At 32.0% G+C, this 22,304-nt stretch overlaps 5 protein-coding genes across 13 annotated transcripts in view; 2 read left to right on the top strand and 3 right to left on the bottom strand.

The window, feature by feature from the left end:
- LOC105248969 (breast cancer anti-estrogen resistance protein 1) overlaps window positions 1-12,160 on the top strand; it is a 63,131-nt gene extending 50,971 nt beyond the window's left edge. For 2 of the 4 annotated variants that reach the window (XM_011254086.3, XM_025410211.1), the window contains 6 exons: window positions 4,109-4,238; window positions 4,902-5,202; window positions 5,571-5,917; window positions 6,246-6,538; window positions 7,013-7,369; window positions 8,118-12,160. In XM_011254086.3, coding sequence (XP_011252388.1) covers window positions 4,109-4,238; window positions 4,902-5,202; window positions 5,571-5,917; window positions 6,246-6,538; window positions 7,013-7,369; window positions 8,118-8,405 — 1,716 coding nt within the window. In that variant the 3' untranslated portion in view covers window positions 8,406-12,160. Of the gene's footprint in view, window positions 1-4,108; window positions 4,239-4,901; window positions 5,203-5,570; window positions 5,918-6,245; window positions 6,539-7,012; window positions 7,370-7,446; window positions 7,492-8,117 lie in introns of all 4 variants that reach the window. The other 2 variants (XR_003123000.1, XM_011254087.3) reach the window with 2 other exon arrangements.
- LOC105248968 (N-alpha-acetyltransferase 10) lies at window positions 6,441-14,305 on the bottom strand. Of its 5 annotated transcripts, none has more exons than XM_011254084.2 (3): window positions 13,743-14,069; window positions 12,407-13,188; window positions 6,441-6,622 (listed from the first exon to the last, which is right to left on the bottom strand). In XM_011254084.2, the coding sequence occupies exon 2, from the start codon at window positions 12,989-12,991 to the stop codon at window positions 12,437-12,439; it is 555 nt and encodes a 184-aa protein (XP_011252386.1). In that variant the 5' UTR covers window positions 12,992-13,188; window positions 13,743-14,069; the 3' UTR covers window positions 6,441-6,622; window positions 12,407-12,436. The 5 variants fall into 5 exon arrangements, with proteins under 5 accessions (XP_011252386.1, XP_011252387.1, XP_025265997.1 ...); XM_011254085.3 differs by lacking the exon at window positions 6,441-6,622 and adding an exon at window positions 12,039-12,207; XM_025410212.1 differs by lacking the exons at window positions 6,441-6,622; window positions 13,743-14,069 and adding exons at window positions 12,123-12,288; window positions 14,152-14,305.
- Window positions 14,306-14,995: 690 nt separating this feature from the next.
- On the bottom strand, window positions 14,996-16,050 carry LOC105248971. Of its 2 annotated transcripts, none has more exons than XM_011254089.3 (2): window positions 15,938-16,023; window positions 14,996-15,861 (listed from the first exon to the last, which is right to left on the bottom strand). In XM_011254089.3, the coding sequence occupies exon 2, from the start codon at window positions 15,835-15,837 to the stop codon at window positions 15,100-15,102; it is 738 nt and encodes a 245-aa protein (XP_011252391.1). In that variant the 5' UTR covers window positions 15,838-15,861; window positions 15,938-16,023; the 3' UTR covers window positions 14,996-15,099. The 2 variants fall into 2 exon arrangements, with proteins under 2 accessions (XP_011252391.1, XP_011252390.1); XM_011254088.3 differs by having other exon boundaries at window positions 14,997-15,861; window positions 15,947-16,050.
- A 238-nt stretch (window positions 16,051-16,288) lies between these two features.
- Window positions 16,289-20,988, top strand: LOC105248972 (golgin subfamily A member 2). The gene is made up of 13 exons (XM_011254091.3): window positions 16,289-16,482; window positions 16,772-16,864; window positions 17,074-17,637; window positions 17,714-17,909; window positions 18,184-18,349; window positions 18,424-18,565; window positions 18,642-18,821; window positions 18,886-19,104; window positions 19,181-19,366; window positions 19,494-19,745; window positions 19,906-20,239; window positions 20,414-20,617; window positions 20,736-20,988. The coding sequence occupies exons 1-13, from the start codon at window positions 16,438-16,440 to the stop codon at window positions 20,927-20,929; spliced, it is 2,775 nt and encodes a 924-aa protein (XP_011252393.1). The 5' UTR covers window positions 16,289-16,437; the 3' UTR covers window positions 20,930-20,988.
- Window positions 20,989-21,230: 242 nt separating this feature from the next.
- On the bottom strand, window positions 21,231-22,248 carry LOC105248973 (60S ribosomal protein L35). Its single transcript, XM_011254092.3, has 3 exons — window positions 22,130-22,248; window positions 21,638-21,774; window positions 21,231-21,507 (listed from the first exon to the last, which is right to left on the bottom strand). The coding sequence occupies exons 1-3, from the start codon at window positions 22,235-22,237 to the stop codon at window positions 21,276-21,278; spliced, it is 477 nt and encodes a 158-aa protein (XP_011252394.2). The 5' UTR covers window positions 22,238-22,248; the 3' UTR covers window positions 21,231-21,275.
- Between the last annotated feature and the right edge of the window lie 56 nt (window positions 22,249-22,304).

Genomic DNA, 22,304 nt, shown 5'->3' with positions numbered 1-22,304 from the left:
CTGTTCTACATATTATGATTACGTATTATTCTATATGCTCTACAGATTAATTCAAAATTAAAGTGTAGTGACGTGTACTAAAATTGAAAATTCAAGAATTTAATCATTTTTAAACGCGCTTTTTCTATAAATTTAATTCTTTATCAAATTATCATTGGTTTAAATGAATACAGATTTTCTGGATTATTTCATCCACAAATATATTACATTTCCAATCTCATAATTTTTTACATCGAAAAAATTTCTGCGGTCTTATCATAATTTTTATTTATTCCCAATACTTTTAATAGATATTAAGATTGATTTAATTAGAGTTTGAAAAGTGCGAAGTTTAATAGGGAAATATATTATAAGGGGAAGAATATTATAAGATAATATAAGATATCAAATGTAATAGATATCAATGGCATGAAAAATATTATTTTTAATTATTTTATCCGTAATTAATTACGATCCAGTCTTTAATACGAAATCACATAATTAATCTTATTCTTTCAGATACATATTTTTATTTAAAAGAATATTTTTCACGAGTTCTTTCTATCTGTTAATTGTGATCATAAAAATAGATACATACAATGATTCGCTAAAAATATAGAACACGTTTTTTTCTTAATTAAAAATCCGAAATTAAAAGTCTACATACTTAATTGATTTGTTATTTTCATGAATTTTCTAATTTATTTAATTTAAATAACCACTTTCTATAGTTTGATCTTCGCTCAAAAGCGCTCATAAGTTGTAGAGAGTAATCTCAACTTTGTCGTATAGAAGGCGAGCTATAATCAAGAGTGACTTATGGCATAATTAGCACATTTCCCGGTTCTGAGTAACAGCCGCCTTCTTGCGACGGGTGCACAAGAAGGAATCCGTGTTCGCAAAGCAGGCAATTAGTGAAGGAGAACTGTTTTTTTTTTTTTTTTTTTTTTAAGAAAAGATTTTTATCAGATTAACTCTGCCTTAATTCTAAAATTTTGAATATTAAAAAGCTCGGAACTCTTTAATCTTCCATTCTCTCGTGCAACTTGACGAAAAAGGTTTAAAATCAAACTTTATCCATAGATAATTCGAAACTTTAACAATCAAAGCTTTCTGAAAGTATTAAGAATTAAAATTATTGAAAGGAACTATTCCTTTAAACGATATTTACGTATGTGCGTGCATATGTATATGTGTGACTGATGTATTATTTTGATTTAATCATTAAAAAATTGAACATTTATCATATCAACATGTCATTTTTCGTCAGATTCATTAAATTGAAAACACCTGTTTTTAATTAAAAAATGAAAGAACTTCACAGATTGATAGGACATTGAATGATTGGATGACATTGAATGAATAGGAATTGATTGAATAAAACATTGATATTAATAAATGAAATAATAAATAAATATGATATAAATAAAAATATGAAAATGAAGATTTTTATAGTTAAAATTGATGCATTTAATTCTGAAAACGTTATTTATTTTTATTATACAGATATAAATGAATTTTCTTTCGTTTTAAATTTATTTATTCAATTATTAAATAATAAAAATATTGACGTATGAAAGAAAACACGATATCTTATCTGGAAAAAATAGATACTTTTATGCTATAAATATATATTATATTCAATTTGCTCGATTCTTTGGCAACCAAATATTTCGAAGATATTGAAACAAATCACTTTGGGTTTCTTACAAGCACGCCCGATCGGCGAATTAAATGAGGTCGAAATGATTTATTGGGGTGGTTGGCTCGAAGATGTGAGGCACTATATTATTCGATGGGTGGGTCATCTTATCTACAACGATAAAAACTGACCCAAATTTACACCGCATCTTCCTAGCAATTCCCTTGACAGAACACATCGAGATTTCTGCATGCGTAACTTTCCTCGTCCTGCTTTCGAGAATACGCGATATAAGTTTTACCAATCGAAAACTTTCAACCGTAAGTAAGTAAAAGTCCCGATTGTTCCACTTCGGCAACACGAAACTGGCCGTCGACGGAAAATTGCGGATTACTCTTGGTCGTACGAGCTTTACGACGAGATCATAGAGGTTGCTTTTATGCACAGGGCGTGTCCGCCGTTCCTTCTATCTCTCTAATATTACAATGTTGCGTCCACACAGTTTCTCTCTATACATGCTAAATGTATAATCTTGTATTAAATATATACGAGATTGAGATTTACTTTTAAAATATGCTTCGATAAAGATAATAAAAACATATGATAGTTTCTCTCTGCAATGACAGAATTATGTATAATTTTTTTTCCTTTTTACAAAATTATTATTTGACACGATTCTCAAAATATACAAAGTATTTATAAATCATGTATTTATAAATAATATTTAGAAAATATATATATATTATATATTTTTATATATTAAATATTTTATTTTATTTAACTTTGATTAAAATTTTAAATATGCATTTATGGCTGCTATATAAATATTAATTCGCTCTCTGCGGTGAAGAAATAACCAATATTGCAAACTTCTGATGCTCTGCGAAAGAGAAAGTTCTCGACTGCTACCGTTTGTATATCGAGATATGGAAAAAAGTACGGACAAAAGCGTAGCTCGCTTAAGCGTAACGCAAGGGTTGCGGGGCTTCTATTATTGCAAAGCAGCGGTCGATGAGTTCTCGAGATTACGTTCTCCTGGGAGATATTCCTCTCCCTTTTCCTCTCATATTTATTCACCGTCACGAATTCCACGTTCGCGCTTTATCAACGAAATTACACTTTCCCGACGGTTTAACGCTTGTGTGCAAGCTTGCATTGGTTTACCCCCTAATTATGTATCTAATTTGTGACATTAGATTATTAAAATTTACTTATAAAATTTAGTTATGCTTATTACTTCAGCGAATCATGAAAGAATTGTTCCATTAATTTTAAAGAACACACATTAATAATCTCTATTTCTCTTATAGAATATAAGAATTGTTCCATTAATTTTAAAGAACACACATTAATAATCTCTATTTCTCTTATATTAAATAATTTTGTTAGAATTTTAATTCAAACGTAGAAAATGTTTAAAAATGTAGAAAGTATTTAGCAACTTCACAAAAAAATAATATTAAAAATAATATTAAATAATATTAAATTATATCAATTTTTTATATAAAATATTGCATTGTTCATCGAATATATTTTTTATCAGATATTTTGCGAAATTCTTTGCAAAATAAATTATGCAAGTTTATGGTGTGCTTCCTCTGAAAGAACGGCACTCTTTTGCCGATGGAGAATCGAAATTTCCATTTTTTTTTACCGTTCTCCTCATAGGAAACTCAATTAGCGATCTCGTAGAATTAATCCCGAGCTGCAGCAGGCTGCATTCAAACGAGGTCCTCGAGGTTACATTGCCCTTAGCGGAAAGAGTAACAGAGCTGATTGGCGTTCGCGCAAATAACTTCGTTACGAGTTCCGTCACGAGTGCGGTTCACGTGGATTTAGCTCCTGCGGTGTCTATCGAATCAGTTTCCGCTATCTTTTCTTTTTTTTTTAACTCAATTATTGGAAAACCGTGGAAAATCTTTGTCGCTTCCACAATAAAACTTATGCGCGAATATAAAATTGCGATATTTAATTTGCAAAGATATAGGTATATAATTTACCATAAGACAAAATTGCGATTGTGAAAATTAATTTAAAACCTTTATTTGTTATCATGAAACGCTTAGATAGACCCAACTATAAATTAATAGTTAATCTATATTAAAAATAGTATCTTCGTTTAGTCTATTAAAAATAGTATTTTTGTCTTTCACTTATTACTTTACTTTAAAAATTTTTGATAATAAAATTTATATATTAAATTTTTTTTAAATATAATCATACGTTTATTTTCAAAAATGCTATTTAGATGTTATGCATATCCAACTTTATTAATTCGTATTACATTTTACATTTAATGTTTAAAGTAATCTGGAATAATTTAGATTTTTATTTTGAGTTAGTACAATTAATTAAATTTATGTCACACAAAAGTTTACGTTGCATTCATAGAATTAAGTACGATGAAAAATGGACAATGTGATGACATAGAACACAGAATCTGCTAATTAAACTGGATATAATTAATCGTTGCTTTTGATTATGCAGGTTGTTACACCACAGAAATGCGGAGACGTCTACCTGTACGACCTTCCAGCCAGCCGGGGAAGTCCTGCGCCGCCCTCCAGACACGACTCACCCCTCAACTCGACGAACAATGAGCATTCGCACAATACAGGTGCATATTATTCACAAACGCCTCATGTCTAACCGAATGATCATTGTGATGAAGCCGTCTGCTAAAGTTTGTTCATTAATTGACATATCGATTAATTTTGCGAAAAGAAAACTGCGTTAGAGTATTTTCGAAAATTTTAATTAAAACCACAGATATATACATTTTTATTATTTTATATACTTTTTGATAATTTCAAATATTATCTTAAATTACTTAATTTTCTATCTTTAAAAAATTATTATTTTCAAATATTTAATATCTTTTCGTGCGATTTAGAATCAAAATTCAATCAAATTTTACAGCTTGTGCACAGGATATTTTTTCTGCAGAATAAATTATTTTTGAGAATAAAAAGAATATATAAATTTTATACAAAATATAAACTCAAAAAAATATTAAGTCTTTTTTGTGAATCTTATATCGATAAAATTATCCATTTATTTATCGCACCTGTTTAGTTTACATTGAAGTTTATTAGTCTCCTATTATCACACTTTCGCTAAATAGATCCCGTTGTTCGCCGAACAAAGAGCTCCTGGGGATCTGTAGTAGAAATCTCACAAAACACTTCATTAAACACGCTCGGACAAGTTAGTTCACACAAACACCCGGAGAGAAATTTCTCTTTCCTTTTGTCAAACGGATGAACTTGTGCATGCTTAGGGCGATACACCAACAGCAGTAACAGCGCGAGGAATTCCGTCGACAACGGAGGCGATGCGAACGAGTGTTATGACGTACCGCCGCGCGCGATCCCGGTGATACCGTCGCCGGCGAGCAGCCCGAGCCCGGCCCCGTCGTGCTATGACATCCCGAGGCCGCCGACATCCTGCACGCCTAACTCAAATAGCTCCGGTGTCACGCCGCTGGATTGCTACGACGTGCCGCGACCCCTGCAACCCCTCACGCCCAGCAGCTCGGCCTCCAGCCTCACCAATGACGGATCCCTCAGTGGCTCGAACAGGTACGTTCGCTCGCATTTCGCGTTATTCGCAGGAATTCCTCCCAAATGGAGTCGTGGGTTACAGGGATGATGTAGTCGTCCTTGGAACCAGAGATATGGGAATCGTAGAGATTTACATGCGTCCAAGAATAATATATCTAAAAGTTTCGGAATAAATTGAGGACTGAATAAAGTTTCTCGGAAATCCTGCGAAAAATGATTTAAAGACATAACAATTATAAATTATATGTCAAAAGGAATCTCGAGACTCGCAATCTTTCGCTAGAAAATTTCGATATATACACAGTGTTATCAATAATAAATTTTAAAAACTTTCAATATTTAATCTCCTTTCGGCTTCGCTACATAGATGATGGTTTGAATTTCAGATCGAGTTTGGCCGCTCCGGATTATGATGTACCTCGACCACGTCTTCCAGTATCCTCGTTGCCGTCTCGACATAACACTCCCGTACCGAACACTCCGACGCCCCCGCCACCCTCACAGCAAATTTACGACGTACCAGTCAGCAAGGAGCTTCCGCTGGAGTTGGACTCCGCCCTGGAAGGCTTGCAGAGATTGCAGAATGAGGCGTCCGCCGCGATAGCGAGGTTACTGGGTTTCGTGAGCCCTGGATGGAGAACACCGCAACGATTGGACGCCACTCTTATGGACCTAAGACTGGCTGCTCTCAGACTCCGAACGTCTCTACACGATCTAGCTGAATTCGCGGAAGGTAATTAACTACAGCTCCGTTACTTTATATAATTTGTCTTTAAAAATTCCTCGAAGATATCTTTACAATTTTTCAAATAAATGACATCCTCATATTTTATAATTTTTCTAGTTTTTATTAATCTCATGAAATAATTCGAAAATTATAAAGTCACAGAGAAAAAAATTCATCATAAATTATACAAGAGATAAATTAGATTTTTTAATACATTATTTTTATCTCTACAATTGTTCAAATTTACGACATAATCACAATTTTATCTAGAAATTTTACAAAACTATATTTATGTATACTTGCTAAATTTTAAAAAATAATATTGTGCGCATAGGTACGCTAGGCAATGCAGGCAAAGCGCCGGATAAAGGTCTAGCAACGAAATTACGACCGCTAGTAAAAGCGCTTCGTGATTCCGACAAGCTCGTGCAGGAAGCCGCTACTGAATTGGACACGATGGAATGGGATGCGAGCAAGCTCTGCCGCGGCGGTGGTGATACACCAACACCTACTAACGGACCACCGCCTTCGTTGCTACCGCCTGTACAGCCGGATCCCCTCGATCAGCTGATCGCGTGCGCTCGAGCGCTCACGGAAGACGTTCGTCAGGTTGCTAGTTTCATTCAGGTAAGCGTCTTTCGCAAGTAATATATTTGTCAGGTAATGACTTTTAAAACCTTAATAGATTCCTAATTGAATCGTCGTACAATCCTGGAAAATGAATTAATATAAATTAAAATGATGAATTAACATAAGTGGAAAAATATCGATCTTCTCAAACTTTTTTTTAGAATGCATTGTATAAATAAATAAGTTTCCGTTCTTAATCACTATCACTTTACTATATAATATTATATACTATATAATATTATTATATTCTGTGTAATAAAAACAAATTCATAGTAGAAAATTAATTTTTTAATTTTTAGTAGAAAATTAATTTTTTAATTTTTAATTTTTAAATTTTTTTGTGAGAATTGAAATGGATGAACAAGAATGTCTACGTTTCTTTTAGAATAATAGATTGTGTAATATAATTTTAATAACATTGATAGGAATCTTAAGTCCGTATTACTAATGATAGAGACTTTATGTGTGCAGGGAAATTCCACGTTGCTTTTCAAACGAGCATCGATCATTTCCACGGGCAGTAGCAATAATAGTGGCCCCGGGGAGGATTACGACTACGTGAATCTCGATTCGCGAGAGGTCGTGGCGAAACAACGGGAGGAACTACGAGCTCTGCTACCGCAGGAGCTGCGCAGCAATTACGATCTGCTGGTATCCGAGGCGGACAATGCGGCGATTCAGATGCCACCCACGACACCGACGCCCATGGACCCCAACGACAAGCAATTGCTGGCCTTTTACGCTGCACAGGTGATCACGCACGGAGCGCACTTGACTCACGCCATCGACGCTTTTCTACAAACAGTCGAGCATAATCAACCACCCAAGGTGAATTGACTTAAAATTTCTTGTGGTACTTGTAGTATCCACAATGTACTTTTTTGCGTGAAAATATTTGAAGATATATCGACGCTTTTCTACAAACAGTCGAGCATAATCAACCACCCAAGATGAATCGACTTGAAGTTTCTTGTGGTACTTGTAGTATCCACAATGTACTTTTTTGCGTGAAAATATTTGAAGATATATCGAGATTTATTGTTCGATGTTGGCGATCAAATGGCAAAGAGTGTCATTCTTGTCTCGATAAAATTTAAGATTTGAATTATATCTATAATCACACATTTTTACAACACTTATAATAATATATAAATTATCAAACTAGCTAATATAATTATGCAAGGCATTTGACGTATACAATATTAGCTAAAGCTATGTATAGAATATTTTATCGTAGTCTTTCGATAAAAAGAGATTAGATTAGATCTGTTTAATTATTTTAGAAATTCACATGATTCATAAAAATCGCTAGAACTAAATCTTTTGTCGGAAAACATAGCATAAAGCATCTTTTTATATTATAATTTTGAAAAATGTTATATTCAATTTAAACACATCTTTTATAAAAAGATTCGAATTCTTTTTGTTTATATAATGAATCAATATATCAATATATCAATCAATATAAAAATTCTTGTATTGGACAATGCAAGAAAGCACTTTAATAATTTTAATAATTTGTTTAACAAAACAAAAATAAATCTTAATGATATATGAATGATGTATGAAATTACAGGTTTTTCTGGCTCACGGTAAATTTGTCGTGCTGAGTGCACACCGACTCGTGCACATCGGCGACACGGTGCACCGAAACGTGACGCGCAACGACGTGCGTACACGCGTGTTGCAATGTGCGAACGCCCTGAACGAAGCGCTCGCGCAAACCGTGCAGAAGACGAAGCAGGCCGCTCAATTCTTCCCGAGTGTTACTGCGGTCCAGGAAATGGTCGATAGCGTCGTCGATGTTTCACATCTAGCTAAAGATCTCAAAGTCGCCATGATACAGTCCGCTCAACAGCCTTGAAGATCTTTATCACAACACAGTCGCGTAACTACAAGTTCCTTGAATTGAAATGCAATCTTTACGATTGGTAGTTCTTTTTTTTTTCGTTAAACTCTGAGACTGCGGAAGATTCAAACACAACGCATCTTAGGGTTTTACACCTTGCGATCAGATTTGATCGCAATCGTTAGTAATTCGAAGACAACGCTCGAGGAATCATGTTGAATCTGTTGTTCACATCTTTTTTGTCGAGATTTTGAAACGTCGCTGAAAATTCACAGCGCGTTCATAGAATGAATATTTTTTCCTGTATAAAAATGGATCAAAAGTATCTCAGGAAATTTTCAATGGATGGTCCTTCAAGCGTTATCTACGAGATGTGAATGGTTGATGATTGCTGTTATCTCGAGCCAGCATTAAAGAATGCAATGAGGAATACGGTGATATTGAAGGCGCCTGATATTTTTATCGAAAGAGAAAGAGCATTAGCGCAAAAGAAGTTTGATTGGAATCCTGACGACAGTATTTTTAACTCTAAACGGCGAAATAATCAAACAAGATGTTCCGTATGTATGCTTCAAAAACCAAATCCCCGGATACTTACACACTTTATGTGTACAGTACAGAGCTAATTATCCATTTGCACTATAAAAAAATTGTGGCCTAAAATAAGAACCTGCTACTGCCAAAGCTCCGATATTTAGATCATAAGAAACGAAAGAAACCTTGGAACGAGTGTCTTTGTAACGTACTCGAGAATATTAACAATTGTAATCTTTCATAGAAAATATGTAGCCGTATCGTTCAACTAGACATTTCAGATAGACGTGTTGAGTATAACGAAGAGTTATAATAATAGCTTTCTGGTACGTGCGAAGCATTCCCGGAATGGGCTTCCACGAATTCGTGGTTTGATAGACACTGTGAAGTCCATAATGATCCAGGTTTCGGAATGGAGCTCATTTCGGATACACGTCAACACGTACGCAGCTAAACGTGTTAGTAGTCTCATAGATGTACGTATACAATATACAGTAGAACATACATGTATACATGACAATGCGTATTCATATCTCTCTTTTAGAGCTGAATTCATCGATGTCGGTTAACTATAATCTTAGTTTCGCTGATTCTTTAGAACTAGATTAAAAAAACAAAAAAAAGAATAAGCTACAGTTAACTGATATTGCTATTTAAAGGAAATGCGAAAGATCGATATGAATACCAATGTTGAATTGAGAAACAACCGCATTTCTGTTTTTCTAGTTCGATCGTATGTGAAAAATTGACACCAAGAGAGAGAAAATTCAATGCAGGGAATATACACCTTTTGGGATATCCTGCGTGCAGAGACGCACTTGTATTACTTGTTACAAATGATTCTTTTGGAGGACAACTTTAAACGAAAATTTTATATGAAGCTTTTACTACTGGGTTACGAATTTTTCGGACACCCAGGCCTTTTTACCAGGTTCTTCCATAACCAAATTAGTCACGAGCGCACACCGTGAACCGCGATCAGCGGCGGATCAAATGAAATATTGCCGTAAGAATTTGAACGGCAACTATGCATACTCGCAATTTTTTTTCCTTCTATACCGAGGCCTTTTTTTATAAACCGAATTTTTATAGAATATTTTATTAACTTAGCACAGATTCGAGACCTCCATAATAGAGACTGATGCAAACAACGCAAATATTTAGAAAAATATTGCAAAAATTATGTTGTCATTTTTTTTAAGTGTCTTGCATTTCTATCATGTGATAAGTCAATCGTGGAATTGCATTTTTCTAATTATCTTAGCAATCAAAACTATCTTTTTTATATCTTAATACACAATTATAATTAATAACTTTGCGTTAAAATACTATCAAAAGATCATAACTAGATTATCTTCAAATGCATAATTCTCGAAGTCAGGAATATATATACAATTTAATTTGCGGCGCAAATTGTTTCGTTGGCATCTACATGCAAAAGTGTACTTAAAAATAACTTGCCAACTAGTAAGATCCGCTCGACACAATTCGCAAAACTATTCAACTTATTTTACTGCGCCTCGATTAAATAATAGAGATATAATTGTGTGACTGTGACGCGGTTATACTTTTAGCCGTGTATTAAAATATAAGCGGCTATTTTGTTGCAGCTTTAATGATAACGAGCATTTACTAAAATTTTTATTCCATAAGGATTTTTATCTTTCGACATTCTCAATTACGAGATCGATTGTCGTAATTATTATTGTGACGTAGCTGAAGTGATTCTTTTCGCAGATGCGACTTATGACATTGATATCCCATATAGCATCCTATGTCCAAAAGACATTAACAGGACATCCTGAAGATGTCTAATAGCCCAAAGATATCTTGATATCTTCAAGATATCTGGATACCTTCTGGACATCTTTTGGATATGCATGCTATATGGGATATTCTACAGTTTATTTTTTAGAAATTATATATCCAAGCATATCGCATATAGAGAAACGTTTATACATGAACCTCGTGACCTGTATTATAATTTATTAGCGAAGCGATTTTTTTTGTAATATAATATACATGTGACAGGCAGTTATATAGAATCTAGAATTGTATATTTCGAAGTTTACATGATAGTCGATAGGTGCTTATCTTTCGCGTTCAACTATCGTATATTCAGGTATATCATGGTCATTAAGTATTAATAGTTTTTTTCTCTTTTTAACGCAGGCTAGCGAATGTTATTTTATCCGTCAAAGAAAACACGATCTATCGTTTCTCTTTAATTTCCCTTTTGTACATTGTACCTGGATGATCCTTTCGCAGTAATTGTATATTCTTGCGATCATATATTCGTTAAACATATACATATATGCAACGGTATTTCATATTATTGTAAACATAAGGAATACTTATTATGCTACAAGCTACATATCGAGAGCGATAATTCTAAGATTAAGATAGAAAAATTGAAGAAAAGAGAAAGAAACTCTCGATATAGCATACGTGATATCGTTTTAGAGGAATTTACTACATCGAAAACTCGGTTTAATGAATCATGCTTTCAGTAGTATAGCACGGACAATTCCTGCGTTTTGTCATTGAAAATTTCTTCGTTGAATGCAAAGCCTGAGATGCGTTATGAACTAAATAATTGATTTATGTTACGTTAAGAACACCTTATTTGTATATATACATAGATATATATTTATACATATTATATATTATATACACATAAATATTCCTATTACAAAAACGAAGTATGTATACACACACACACACACACACACACACACATATACACACACATGCGCAATAGTATGTCTGAGATGCAATAGTGGAATAAACCTGTTTGAATATTGTGCAATGTCAAAAATAATTTTTAAGCCAAAATATGCTGAAATAATCAAGAAGTATTAAAAAGAAAATATCTATCGAGAGGAATATTCATAGATTGGATTGTAATATAAGTCAGAATGTGTAAACTGAATCCACGTTTTCAATACTATAAAATATTTTTTTTCTGCTATCCTTTTTTTTTTTTCAACTATACTTCAACATCCTGAAAGATTAATTTTGCATATTGGCGCATTATTTGTACATTATAGTTTCGTTCATACAATAAAGTCTCAAAAGAGAAAAAAAGATCGTGATAAAAAATATAGACAATCTTTCCAGAAAATTCTTTATTCTTTATGTTACAATTTATTAATTTTTATTACATTTTGATGTGTGAACGAAACTCACAATATATATCTATGCAATATAAACTGTCAATTGACAGATACAACAGTCCCAACATCCAATTTTTCCCCATTGTACAAGCCTTAACAAGTAGCTTCTGTGCACAGTTGGATATAAAACATTTTATCAGTATGTATCTGGTCAGACTTTTGATAAGTGGAAACTCCATAAGAAGTAACTTTATATATTAATAATTATTTTCAATTAATTAATAATGACAAATTCTATTCATATTCCTTAGCAGAAAGAATATTAAATAAATGTGTTTTCAAGTTTATTCAGTTTTAAAAACCAACCTGGTTTTGATAGTAGCAGCGATGAACAGACTAAGAGTGATCCCCGCAACATCTGCCAAGGTGTGTATGAACATTGCCCTCTTTATGTGCTCTATCCCTAAGAGCCTTTTCATGGTGAAAACTAGTGAGATCTCGTTTCATTGCATAAGCATCTTCGCCGTCTGCATAGTATTTTGGTTCTACTTCAGATACTTCAAATTGCAAGCTGCTTGTGTACAAGTTGAGAGCTGCACGATTACTTCTGCGGACGTGCAACGAAACATACTTTGCTCCAAAGCATTCTACCATCGCTCTAGATGCTTGATTCATCAGTTTCTGTGCAATCCCCAATCTTCTGTGAGAGCGTTTCACTGCCAAACTGGTAATATGCCCATGAGGATTATCTTCGCAGTCCTCTTCCATCTTGGCAAGCACATATCCTACTATTCTGCCTTTTTCATCCTCTGCCACATAACTGAGTTGTGGCCAAGAGAGAGCATGATACAGATAGTACTTCATTTGGTAATTTTCAGGTAAACATTGCAAGTTACAATGTTGTATATTCAATAAGTCCTCTGTAGTCGCACAACGTATATTTACAGACATCTTGGATATGTTTTGTCTTCCAATCGTTCATATAATGATAGCTTTAATATTGTTAAATTATTCGCGACGAAGTTTCTTGATACGTGAACGACCGTTTTTCAAATCATTTACAGACGACGACTCGCTCATTCCTTTCCCAGTCAATTCTCTTACAAAGCGGAATCGTGATAAAAAGAACGTCCAGACTAAGTACCAACCTGTGATAATAGAAATTATGTGATATTAATTCAATATTAAGACAAAGTAATATATAATTAATATAAAATGTATAAATTATGTTCACTAAGTTTTATAGTTTGAGTTAAGGATAACAATTTAAAATTTGGGTAAACGAGATTAAATCAAACTAATAAAGATTCAATTTATTAATTTACAGATTCAAATGTAATTTCGTACCTCAAATACATTTGAACAAAAAAAAACAATGTAAATGTGTCAGTGTAATTATGATTGTGAACAATGTGATTGTGATAATGCAAGTAAAATATGCTAATTAGAAGTAGATAAGGAAAGTAACAAAGGAAAAATAAAAAAAAATTTGCATTAATTTTATAAATTCAAAAAACGTGCTTGGGCATATCTATACACAAGTGCACATGTATAGTGTAGGGTACTTAAATAACGATACATTCAGCAATAAATAAAATAGAAGAGGCTACTTTCGCGCGATCTCCCTTGCAAGCCGAGAAACTTTCTTCCGACAACACGATTACGTCATATGATGTAATCGAACCGCTTGTGAGCAGCTTACCCATCACAACAAGGAGGAACACTATTAGTAGACTGAATATCACGGAAAACGCCGTGAGGAGGATTTCCATCGGGATTTCCATGAAGAAATAAAGGAACAAAGAAATACAAAAGAGAAAAAAAATTACACCCTATGTCGTACGCGCATAACTACATCGGCGAAAATTTCGCGCGAGTGGAATGCAATCCGTCTCGATGAAAAACGATGAAAGACTCGAGAGCGAACTTGGCACGATAACGACGCGCAGCTCCAGCTTATCCTCAGCAACAGCCACACGCCATTTTGAGAATCGAAGAGTAGAGGTTATAACTCCCACCCCCTCTCCTCCACGAGCTATTCGCAGGCGTAAATGCGCGTAAGCGTTACGTTCTGTCACGATTGCAATGCATTTTTCGTTTACGACCCTTACCAAAGTCCAACAGCAGCTCAGACAGCCGATATCACTCTCCGCGAGACTTTAAATCCCTTCCACCGGTGAACGATTCCGCCGACAGGAAATGCACCTAACCCAACGGATGCCATAAGTGCCGTGAAGTTACATCAATTTTTGGCGCGTTCGAGTCGTATATATCGTATCTAGGTACTCGTGTATCATGACTGTTGGTCATGAGCAGGATAAGAAGTGGCAACGTCTCAACAGCTGTTTTTGACATACATATATATATGTGTATGCATATGTGTGTCTATATAATATCTATATATAATTAATAATAAATACAATAATTATTATGATATAATTTCCATTTTTCAGACTAAAAGCGAGAAATGAAATCATTAAATTCCAATTCGGGAATTATGCAGTGGCATTAATGTATATATCAAAGAATCCTAGATGATCCCAAGAGGATCATCTTCAAAGCATATATACAATATATATATTTAATTTTTATTATTTATATGTAATTAAATTTTTATTTTTCAATATTCGAAAGCAACATAGTATAGTTACGCAACTTTGGCTTATATCAAAACAAAACTATCTACTTTTCCTATGTTGCAAGACAAAACATGCATTAAAATGACAGAAAAAAACAAATTATTTATTTATTTCTATTTTTTTATATTACATAAGCTACAGGTTAAATAATCAGCTTCAGATTAGCTTCTAAGAGATTAAGTATATTAAATGTTTAAATATTTGTTACTAAATATTTATTTATTTCTTATTTGAAATAAAGCATACTTATTTGTATTGTGTACTGTGCAGATAGCAATTTAAAAATATGCACAAATTTTAATAAGTATTTATATTTACTTCTAAAGATTATAATAGTTGTGCATTTTGATATTTCAACTAAAAAGTATATCTATGATTAATCCTTACATATATCTGTAATATATACAATAGTTTTACACACTATACATCTTTGTTATCTTCTTCCTCATCTGGTTCATGTAAATGATCTAATCTAAGTTCTTTTGAACGATCAACTTTAACTACAGGTCTATTCTGTTTAGATATTTTCTTCGGTCTCTGTCCAACCACATACTCTGGCAAGATAATCTTACTACTTTTGAATACTAGTTTACTGTCTTTAACATTTTTAGAGTCTTCTGCCGTATCTTTTGTCTGAGGTTTTCTAAACTTTAGTTGCGATGTTGATGTACGTTTCTTAGATTTAAACTTCACAGAATCCTGCAAATCTGATTCAGGTTCAATATCCATCTTCTCTTCGCATTGATCAACCTCTTCCTTTTCCTTGCGTGCCTTTAGTTCTTTCAGAAATGACATGGCAGCTTGCATATTGCTGCGTTCTGTCATGTCTTCGCTGGATACATCATCCAAACTATACTTGACCCATTTGTGTGGATTCCTGTGATAGTCCGGAATATTTCTAAAATTCGCGCGTGGTGCAGGGCCCTCAGGACGTTTAAAGATGCTCTCCTTGCCGCGAAATTTTTTAGTCTCTCTCTTCTGCTTATCGTCTCTCAAAGTTAAACTTCCCTCGCGTTCGTCCTTTTCAATATCGTCCGTTTCATGTGTAACACGTGTCTTACGATTATTTTCGACGATTAAAAGTTGATCAACTAATAATCTCTGTCTATTGATGAACGCTGCGAAGTCTTCACATGAAACCAAGTTAGATGCGTGCATTTTTGAAAGCGATGACACACCTCACTATAAATTATTCAATTTACATACTTAATATACATAGTCTCTTGGAAATTATTAAATAAATATATAAGTATCACACATTTCAAACCTTCAAGTCGTCAAGTTTTAACGATTGTTTTGGGTTATATCGCAGGTGCACTGTTGCCAATAGCTCTAAGTCATAATGTGCAAATGTCTAGATGGGATGCACTCGATCCGGAAATGCCTGACGTCGAAAATTTCAGAGCATGCAGCATCGAATATGTTCGCTTGACACTACGAAAATTTCGAACCAATCAGAGCAAAGAGATCTTCGCTCCTCTTGTCTCATTGGTCAGCGATTTGAAAGTTTTCATGGTGTCAAACACACCCATTTTGCCTTGGAAAGTGAACGTGACGTGTACATACGTGAAGGTGATGACAAGTGATCGTTCGTAAATGACACGGTGTAGCACTTTGCGGTACACGTAGACATGAGGCCATAACCTTTCCGCCTGTCTTCGTCACTTTACAATATTTTCCAGTTTGACGATGTAAAGCGTTCCTCCGAATTTTTTATACAAGGTGACATTTGACGAACACCGTGAAAGCTGTCGCACGATGAATCTAAGTAAAACAGAGAAATTATTAGCTGCTAAAAAAAAGGTAATATGTTACGGTTGATTAAACACGTCGTTGACAACTTTCAAAGCTCATATGTCATGTATATTCGATATAAGTAGTATGGATTAATTAATCTGTAGTGATGTAAGAGCGTTATTTTATTGTGTCACAATTTTTGTTGACATAAATTAATATGATTATAAAACTATTATCAAATCTTTAAATGTTACAAATTTTTAAAATAGAAGTTTATTTCTTATTATTTTATATAATTTTTAACTCTTGAATTTATTTTGATGAAGTTATGCCTTTTTTATGGTTCTTATTTTAGCTAAAAGAATTCCAATTACAAAAAAGATTGCAAGCACAAGGAGTCTCAAACAAGCAGCAAGATACAAATATAATAGATGAATCTATATCACAGGTAATAATTTGATAATGATATATTTAATAAATTTTATTTTGTTTCCATTAAATATACATATATAAACCTATTTAATATTTTTGTTTTATGAAAAAAAAAACTATATATATCATATAACATAACATTATGAAAATACTGTTAAGATTTTATAGTAAGATTTAGATATCTTATATATAAGAATTTTATTATTGAAATAATATTTCTGATAGTGCCAAACTATAGAAGCAGAAAAACCTTATGATCAAAATAGTCACAATGAAGTACAACACACAGAAAACTTAGCCCAATCTGAGGAACATCTGGACACAATAAATATACATACGGAAGAAGATATAATAAAACAGTTTGCTTTCTTTACTTCTTATGATGAAGAGAGAAATATAGTAAATCATGCTCTTACAGGCACTTACTTAATAGATAAAACAGAAAATAAAATAGTAACAAATGAAACAATAGAAAAGAATGTTTTGGAAAATATTATATTAAATGACAGTGGTGATAAAGATTCTATACATCTTCAGCCAGATTCACAGCTTAAAGAAAATGATGGAAAATATAACTTAAACATAGTATCTAATGGATCACCAATGGTACAAACAGAACATTTGTTAGAAATGGCTTCAGAAGTTTCTAATGTGCTTACTGATGATACAGATCATAGTGATCCATCTTTGTTTGACAATGATCTGAAATGTCGCAATCAATTTTTAACCACTTGTTTGGAAGAGCAGAAACAACTTGTGAATAATTTACACATTGAAGTCAGTCGTTATGTGAGTATAGTTTAGTTTGTAACTGTTATATTGTCTATTATATTTAATTGTATTTTTGTTATGTGCGGAATAATAGCATAGCAGAGTGGCTGAATTGGAAGGAATTCTTGCTACAAAGGATTCTGAGTTTGAAGCCAAACTCGTTCGTGAAGTAAATCCTTTGAAAGAGCAATTGCAAGTTCATACACAAACTACTGGTATTCTAATAGCAGAAAAGGCAGAGCTTACAGCAGCTTTAGCACAGAGTCAGAGAACTGCAAAACAAAATGCAGGTTAATATTTCAGACATTTGTAATATCTGAATGTTTAAAATTTATCCTGAAAATTATTAATTAAATTATTAATTAAATTATTAATTATTAATAATATTATTATAATTAATTCTAACTTAAATGAGAATATATAAATCAGTCATCATCAAGCATTGATGTACATCATTCAACACACTTAAAGGCTCATATTTAAATATTCTAACTTTACTCACAGATTTTCTAAAAACAATCTACTGATCTACTTTACTTTACTTTAAATGTCTTTGATATTTAGAGGAATTAGAAGAGATGAATGGAAAACTGAAACATAGTCAGCTTCGTATTAATGAGCTTGAAAAAGAATTAGCTCAAACAAAAAATAATTCTACTGACACTCAGAAAAATGCTCAGCAAATACAACAGATCTATGATGAGCTTGAAAAAAAATATCATGAACTCAGGTATTATATATAGACATTAAATCTTTTTTTGCTGAAATAATTTAAATACATATTGTGAAATAATTTATTTTCAGAAAAGAAAAGGAAGATGTGGAATTAGAAACTTCAGAGTTAAAACAAAAGTTGAATTTAAAGAATACTGAGTTTATTAATTTGCAACAAGAATTTCAAGAAAAAGCAGCTTTACTTTCTTTAAATGAATTAAGAATACAACAGGTAATTCTGTGTATGATTATTTTTGAAGATTGCAATCTTATCTCTCCCAAAATTAATACAAATAATTTCATTACAGTTAACTGATACATCACAAACATTAGAATCTCAGCATCAAACTGTCACAGCACTAGAACAACAATTAGATCAAATGAGAAAAACTTTGCAGTTAGTGAATAATGAAAAGGATGATAATAGTAGACGATGTCAAAGTTACATACGACAGTTGAGTGGACAGATAAAAGTATTGGTCGAGGAGGTACATATAAATACTCTATTCATAAAAAATAAAATTATAAAAAACTTTAATTGAATAATTGCAGATTCAAAATGGACGTGAAAAAATCAATGAATTAGAAAACAGAGAGAAAAGTTATGTACAACGTTTATCAGATTTAGAACAGCAACTTCAACAAGAAAAAGAAAAAAATGAATCTTTACTTCCATTGCAAAATCGTAATGATGAGATAAATAATTTCAAGAAAAATATCGAGGAATTAACCGCACAGGAGGCAAAACTTCAGACCATGTTATCCGAAAAAGTAAAAATATGCACATAAAATAGTAGCTTATAAAAAATTTGTAGAAAAAATTTTTGATAACATAAAACAATTTTAGGAAATGGAAATTGAAATGTTAGTAAAAGAAGTGCAAGAATTACGGGATACAAAAGATGATGGAACAGATGCAGTAAAATTGGTACAAGCTCTTGAAAGTGAAAAACTTGGCGCATCTAGAGCTGTTTCACAAAATCAACAATTGAAGGAGCAATTAACTGAAATGGAAAATGCTTTTGTCACGTTGGTGAGTAATGAAGCTACACAATATAATTTTATTTTTAATTGTAATTGTTTTCTAGAAAAAATTTAGCATGTATATTTTTGTTCATTGAAAAAATATTTTCTAATTGAACAATTGTTTTCTTTTTCAGAGCAATGCTAAATTAGATTTGACAGAACAACTTCAAGCTGAAAGAAATATTGGCAGAAAATTAAATGCAAAATTGAATATTGTTGAAACCGAAATGGATAATTTGAAGGAAAAATTAAAAGAAAAAGAAACATCTTTAATAGAATTGGAAAAAGAAAAATTACAAAATGCTCAAATTGCAGATCAAATGCAACATTATCAAGCTCAATCTCATCATGCCCACACACTCCAACAAGAGTTACAAAATTCTTTGGTAATTTCTGAAATTTTCAATAATTTGTTAATTTATAAATTAATTTATAATCTTTCTTATATTTTTTTTCCATATAAAAACAATATTTCAATATAATAACTTTATTTGTAAAATAAATTATAGTAATATTGCTTACATATTTACAATTTACATATTACAGATTTGTATAGAGAATTTAAAAAAAGAAAATGAAGAACTTAAAAAGGAGTTGGAAAATAAAATACAAGAAGAGACATGTTTGAAAAATTCCGAAGAATTTGCGAATGTCGACAAAAATCAATCGATAATTGAGAATGAGCAAAACCATGATGACAATGTAACAACGGAAAACTTATCACTGCCAGGAAATAAAGATGCTTTAAATGTTTCTGAGCCTATTATAAAATTAGAAAAGAGGTTTAAGGAAACGATGGAAAAAGTTGCTGAATTAACTGATGAAAAGCAAAAATTGGAACACCTTGTTCTTCAACTTCAAGGTGAAACAGAAACTATAGGTATGTTATATATTTAATCAAAGAATTAATTTCTCAAATATATATTTATAACATGTATTATTTGAAAATATTAATTTTTATTCTTGTTATATTACATAAGTGTAAGTTTTGTATGAATTACATTGATACATTATAAGATCAATTTATCTTAATTAATTACATATATTTGTATAGGAGAATACATTACTTTATATCAAAAACAACGAGCAATTCTAGGAGAAAGATGGAAGGAAAGAGAGCAAACCTTCCGTCAATTACTAGAACAACGTAATCAACAACAACAACAGTTACATAAATTAAAAGTATTAGTAACTGAATTGCTTAAAAAACACCCTGAAACATTGATAAATTCTACAGAAACTATGGATTATCATAAAAGTAAATATATATTTAATACACAAAATTTCTTTTTTAAATTTTTAAATAATATTTGAAATATAAATATTATATAATTTTTTAAATAATTTAATTATAATTATATTTATTGTCTTTACAGAAATAAACACTGACAATCCTATGTTATCTGAAAATAAAAAGCAAGAAAATGCAGAATTGCCATTAATCGAAGATAAAACAGCGTCAGAAATTCTTGATGTTCTGACAGAAATCAAAGACTGTAAAGATGCATGTATTATAGAACCTAATTTTCATCCATGTCCATGGTGCTCTGGAAGGCTAATTACCGTGTAATCACGAGTAATTTATTTTAATCTTGTTATAATAATAAAATATCACATATTTGTATAATATATAGTTATTATAGAAAACATAATACTTGTATATATAAAATTCTAGATCTTTTTTAAACTTCTGTATCAATTTCTTGTAAAAGGACAAATGTAAGATTTTTGTCTAAAAAGAATTGCTTTATAAATATACAGTGCCTTGAATAATTTTGCTTTGATAGAATTTTTCTCTTATATTTGTGTCAAGAAAATAATATGGAAAGAATGTTTATCAATTTTCTTTTTTGGTAAATAAATACTCAGTATTATTATGAAATTTTTATTTTTTGTATTAATTAAAAACATACATATTATGCCTTCAAAGCATACTTTCTCTGTGGAAATGCAGAACGTTTGCGTATTTCTTTCAGTGTTTTTCTGCTTGCCTGATAAGGAGTAAGAACACGACGCAAAGCCCTAGTTTTCTTGGGCCTCAAATCAAGAGGTTTGTATTTTTTATTTTTATAAAACAATCGGAGATTTCCCTTTTGCTTCTGGTGCATAATAATATACACTCGTGCAATAGCCTTCCTTACAACACGACTGTAATAAAAATTAATATTTGAGATAGATTCATAGAAATACATAACTTATATTGCACAAAAATATTATACTATTACAAATAAATATTACACAATATTAGACTAAAATTAGTTTCACATAGAAAACTCACATTTTAGACAATTTTGACGCAGCTCCTCCTGTTACTTTAGCCACTCTTAAAGTAGTCAATTCTGTCTTGAGTTGCTCGAGTTGTTTCAGCAACTCCTTTTTGTCCTTGGTCCTCAATTCAGAACACTTTACCTTCACCTAAAATAACACATGTTGAATGCATCTTTACATATTAAACACTATTGGAGTTTGAAGTGTAGACACATTATTATTAAAAATTTGATTAAGTTTTATTTTTTCCATGAGATAATACTATCCAGAACACAGATTTTTTATTTTTTTAATCCATAATTTAACAATTGTAAGACGCTATTTATGACTGTGTTTCAAATAGGTTACGTGGTGCAATTTTTCTTACGAATAAAATTGAAAGAAAAATTAGCAACCCATTAATTAAATCATATTTATTGCATAGTTTTTATGGAATGAACGAAATCTATTAGCCATTGATGTTTTACGTAAATTCGGATTATTATTTTATACATTTACTAACCATCTTGAACCGATTTCCTTTCAGCAAGAAAACGTAAAAAGATGGAGAAGGAGCTGCTGAGACGTGACGTGCTGCAAAATTACTAACTAGAAACAGAATAACCAACATAAAAAGGGCACTATGATCTTTCTAGAATTTTAGTAAAATAACTTAGCGTTTCATTGACCAATCCGAG

Source organism: Camponotus floridanus, unplaced genomic scaffold, assembly GCF_003227725.1.
Source record: "Camponotus floridanus strain SB8 unplaced genomic scaffold, Cflo_v7.5 scaffold30, whole genome shotgun sequence".
Lineage (NCBI taxonomy): Eukaryota > Metazoa > Arthropoda > Insecta > Hymenoptera > Formicidae > Camponotus > Camponotus floridanus.
Note: the sequence above shows the minus strand (reverse complement) of the source record. Positions and strands in the feature narration are given on the sequence as shown.